General features: G+C 58.1%; 1 protein-coding gene across 1 annotated transcript in view; it reads right to left on the minus strand.

Moving 5' to 3' along the window:
- Nucleotides 1-4,412, minus strand: part of USP20 (ubiquitin specific peptidase 20) — a 36,096-nt gene that overhangs the window by 8,534 nt on the left and 23,150 nt on the right. Inside the window, exons 10-14 of the mRNA XM_023532954.1 lie at nucleotides 3,599-4,046; nucleotides 3,102-3,242; nucleotides 2,668-2,783; nucleotides 2,221-2,393; nucleotides 1,357-1,621 (exon numbers count right to left, since the gene is read on the minus strand). Of these exons, the coding sequence (XP_023388722.1) occupies nucleotides 1,357-1,621; nucleotides 2,221-2,393; nucleotides 2,668-2,783; nucleotides 3,102-3,242; nucleotides 3,599-4,046 (1,143 nt within the window). The remainder of the gene's footprint in view (nucleotides 1-1,356; nucleotides 1,622-2,220; nucleotides 2,394-2,667; nucleotides 2,784-3,101; nucleotides 3,243-3,598; nucleotides 4,047-4,412) is intronic.

The following is a 4,412-nucleotide window of genomic DNA, read 5'->3' on the forward strand; positions in this document are numbered from 1 at the left end:
CCACAAAGCAAGCCTTAACAAGTTTCAGAGCACGGAAATCACATCTAGTATCTTTTCCAACCACAACGGTTTGAAACTAGAAAGCAATAATAAAAGGAAAAACTAACAAATCCATAAATATGTGGAAATCGAACAACACACTCTTGAATGACAAATGGGTCAAAGAAGAAATCAAGAGGGGAATCAGAAAGTATCCTGAGACAAATGAAAATAAAAATACAACACACCAGCGCTTACGGGACGCAGCAAAAGCAGTTCTAAGGGTGAATTGATGGCAATAAATGCCAACGTTAAGAGAAAAGAAAGATCTCAAATAAACAACCTCACTTTACACCTCAAGGAATTGAAAAAAGAATAAACTGAGCCCAAGGTTAGCAGAAGGAAGGAAATAACGAAGATTAGAGCAGAAGCCAATGAAACACACTAGAAAGACAATAGGGAGAAAAGTCAAAACTAAGAGCTGCTTTTTTGTAAAGATAAACAAAATTGACAAACCTCTAGCTAGATTAACTGAGGATAAAAAAAAAAGACTCAAATAAACATTATAAATGAAAGAGGAAAACACAGAAATATAAAAGATCACGAGAGACCTCTATGACCAATTATACATTAAAAAAATGGATAACCTAGAAGAAATGAGTAAATTCCTAGAAACATACAACCTAGCAAGACTGAATGATGAAGAAACAGAAAATCTGAACCAACCGATAATGACTAAGATGATTGAAGGAGTAACAAAAAACCTCCCAACAAACAAAAGCCAACGAGATTTCACTGGTGAATTCTACCAAAAAACTAAAGAGAAGGGAGCACTCCCAAACTAATTTCATGAGGCCAGAGCCACATGAGCACACTACGAGGAAAGACAACTACAGGCCAATATCCCTGATGAATAGATGGAAAGATTCTCCACAAAATTCTAGCCAACCAAATTCAACGGCGCGTTTAAATGATCGCACGCCACAATCGAGTGGGATTTATCTCTGGGATACAAGGATGGTTCAACATATGCAAATCAATAAACGTGATATACAGCACATAAATATAACGAAGGATGAAAATCACACAATCCTCTCAAATGCAGAAAAACCATTTGACAAATTTCGATATCCATCTTCTCACGATGGAAGATCTCATATTGGGCGTAGAAAGAACACGCCTCAGTATAATACGGGCCATATGTGACAAGCCCACAGCTAACCTCATCCTCAGCTATTCGACATAGTACGGAAAGTCCTCACCAGGAAAAGAGGAAAAGGGCAGGAATGGGAAATTTCAAAATAGGAAATACTAATAACCAACACGTGAGCGAAAAAAAAGTTCGAGCTCATCAATAATCAAGGACGTGAAAAATTAAAGCACGACCTTCCTCTTGTCCACCGAATTAGTAAGAGAAGAAAAGCAGCTGAACCCCTCAGAGCTACGAGGTGGTGACTTGGGGAACATTTGGTCCCCTGGCAGGCAGGGCTGGGTCACTGACAGTGAGTGGACCAGCAAGCCCACCCCAGCCAGCTCGGCCCACTCACCCTTCAGCTCATCGGCAGCGAAGAAGGCGGCGAGGCAGTCTTCCAGGGTGACGACTGGCCCCCAAAACCAGCTGGGGGTACAGGATACCACGAACCTATGGAGACAGAAGGGGGTGGTGGGAGAGCTGCCGGGGCCTGGGTGAGGGCAAGCTGTGGGGCGTTTGGGCTGGGGTCTGCTCCAGCCCACAGAGGCAGGTTGGCCCAGTGGGTGGAGAGGACAGAGGTCTGGAGCCAGACACCCAGGACCACCAGCCAGCAGCTCGGTGTCCTTGGGAGAGGGACGTCATCTGTCCCCGAGCCTCGCCCTCCTCATCTGAGAAGGGGCCCTGACCACACTGGCCGTCCTCTGGGTAGTCAGGTTCCCATCCGGCAGGTAAAGCAGGCACCGTGGCACTGCCGGGGCTGCAGAAAGCCGCCCACTGCCCTCCAGCTGTACCCTGCCCAGCTGCCTCTTGGTCACTCCACTCGCCTTCCGAGGGCCCGCCCAATCCAGGCCATCCCAGGGTGGACCTCCTCCGCTCCCCCACTGAGCTAACCCCACACGTCCTTCAGCCTCACACTCCCTCCGGACCTGCCCTCATCCCTGCGAACACGCGTGCTTTCCCGTTTAAGTCTGTCGCCTGCCCAGGCCACAAGCCCCAAAAAGGCTGGGCCAGGGTGGTCTTGTGTCTCTGGTGGGCGGACGGGGACATACCTTCGAATATACTCCACGATGAAGGCAAGCCAGCCCTGGGCGGCGTAGCTGTCCCCGCAGGCACCTGACTTGGCTGGCACGTTCTGGTAGATGGCCGAGTGGAGCTTGGCCAGGTCCTCCTTGCCAGGAATGGGCAGTGACAGGTCCTGGAACGTCTCCACCGTAGTGGATACCTGTGGGGTTAAAGGTCAGCCTCGGTCTCCACCTTCCAGGGTTCTGCCCTGCCAGACCCAGCAGAGTCAGGACCCTGAATCCCAGCTACCAGCTGGCGGGGGTGGGGCAGGAGGCCTGCTCCCCAACCCTTGGACACGGAAGACCTGCAACCGGGGCCCTCCCCCTAGGGAAAGGCAGGGGCGCGAGGTGGAGAACCCGTCTCCCACCTCTAATCCCGGTGAGCACACCGAGGCTGCTGAAACCCGAATGTCCCTCTGCAGCCCAGGCACCTACCCGGTCACAGGTGAGACACTGCACGAGGCTGAGGATGGAGCCGTCGAAGATGTCGGAGATGACGCTGCGGTAGCGCTGCTCCTTCCGCCGCCGGCTGCCGGCGCTCGGCACCTGGGCTGGGGGCAGAGCACAGGACTGGGCCTGCGGAGGGGCGGGCCTGGGGCCTGCCTGGCCAGGACAAGGGTCAGGTCTACATGAGTCATGTGGCTGGGGATGCAATTCGGCTGCTGGGGCCTCGGGCATGGTCTGTAAGATGGGGCTCCCCCAGCGCACCCAGTGGTGTGAGGGGGGGTTCAAGGCGCGGTGTGAGGAGCACACGGCACAGCCGCTGGCACTGGGAGCTCGACAATGGCAGCCGCGGACCCTCAGTCCCGGCCCCGAGCCCCATGTGAGGAGGCCCCGCTGACCCGCTCGCCCTGCCCGGCCCCGCGAACCTTTCTTGAGCACATACGACGGCCCCAGCCTCACGGGGCTCGCGCGGGCAGGGCTGCCGGCCAGCTTGGCGTGGCCCTCGTGGTGGTGCACGGGGCTGCAGGGGCGAGAGGCGCTGCGCATGTGGGCCTCATTGTCCGGCTCTAGGGGCAGAAGGGGACCGTGCTGGACCGGGGCAGCCAAGCCAGCTCTGGGGCCCGGCCAGGGAGAAAACCGCCAACTCCTCGTGACAGGGCTGAGGCCCGCGCCCACCGTGTGTCCCCGGTGCCCGCCCGGCCCACGCACTTCGGCTTCGGGCAGAGGGCTCAGGGCGCCAGCACGGCCCTGAACCCCACTCCAGCAACCTCAGCTCAGAGAGTCTGGACACATCCGTCCCGTCTCCGCCCCGGAAGCTGGGTCTCATGGCAGGAAGCCCCCCGGGGAGGTGGGGGAGCTGGGCGGGCCACTGCGTGTTGGCGCCCGGCAGGGTCGGTGCTGGACAGACAGGGCTGTCGGGTACCTGGCGTCCGGCAGGGACTGGTGGACCGCGGGGACGGGGGCTGAGCCTCGGCGGGCTGGGGGACGAGGGCGGCCATGGCGGTGTCCACGTCGGCGTCCTCGTCCACTTGCTCCGAGCTCGTGCGCTGCTGGCCCCAGGAGAACTTGCGGTCCTTCCTCCGCTCCTTCTCGGAGATGGCGCGGCCCGCCTCGTCGGGGCTCAGCAGCTCCGTCTCGGCCTGCGAGCTGCTCCCGCCACGGCCCTGCCCGTCGCCCTCGCCCCGGTCGCTGCTCGAGTCGCAGGACAGGAACTCGTCCTCGGATGGGCTCCGGTCACCCTCCCGCTTGTCGTCCGAGTCGCTCGAGTCCGAGTCCCGAGGCTCCGTCAGCGTCGCTGCTGCCGTCACCACCGGCTCCTTGAGCTCCTCGTGCAGCTGGTCCATCAAGCAGCGCAGGAACTCCTGGGTGTCCTGGAACCGGGGGCTGCGTCAACTGGGCTCTCCCTGGGGGGCGGGGAGCACCTGCCACCAGCGCCCCGCCACTGCTGCCCACCAGGCCCCTGGTCACTTCGGCCGGCGGGCCCTCGCTGGCGCCCTGTGCAGGTGCACCCGCCGAGCCCTCGCAGTGGCCTCCATGGCAGTTCTGTCCTAACCCCCTTTCTGCTGAGCACACCGAGGTGCAGAGAGGCTGAGGGACCGCTCCCGGCTGTAAGCGGGCAGACCAAGGTCCATCTGACACTGTAGCTCATGCTCTTCACCACCTGTAGCCCTGCTTCCTGCTCAGCGTGGGAGAGAGCAGAGACATCACATGCAGCCACTAATGTCGCCTTGCTCCCT

The sequence above is a fragment of the Pteropus vampyrus genome, unplaced genomic scaffold, assembly GCF_000151845.1.
Source record: "Pteropus vampyrus isolate Shadow unplaced genomic scaffold, Pvam_2.0 Scaffold95, whole genome shotgun sequence".
NCBI lineage: Eukaryota > Metazoa > Chordata > Mammalia > Chiroptera > Pteropodidae > Pteropus > Pteropus vampyrus.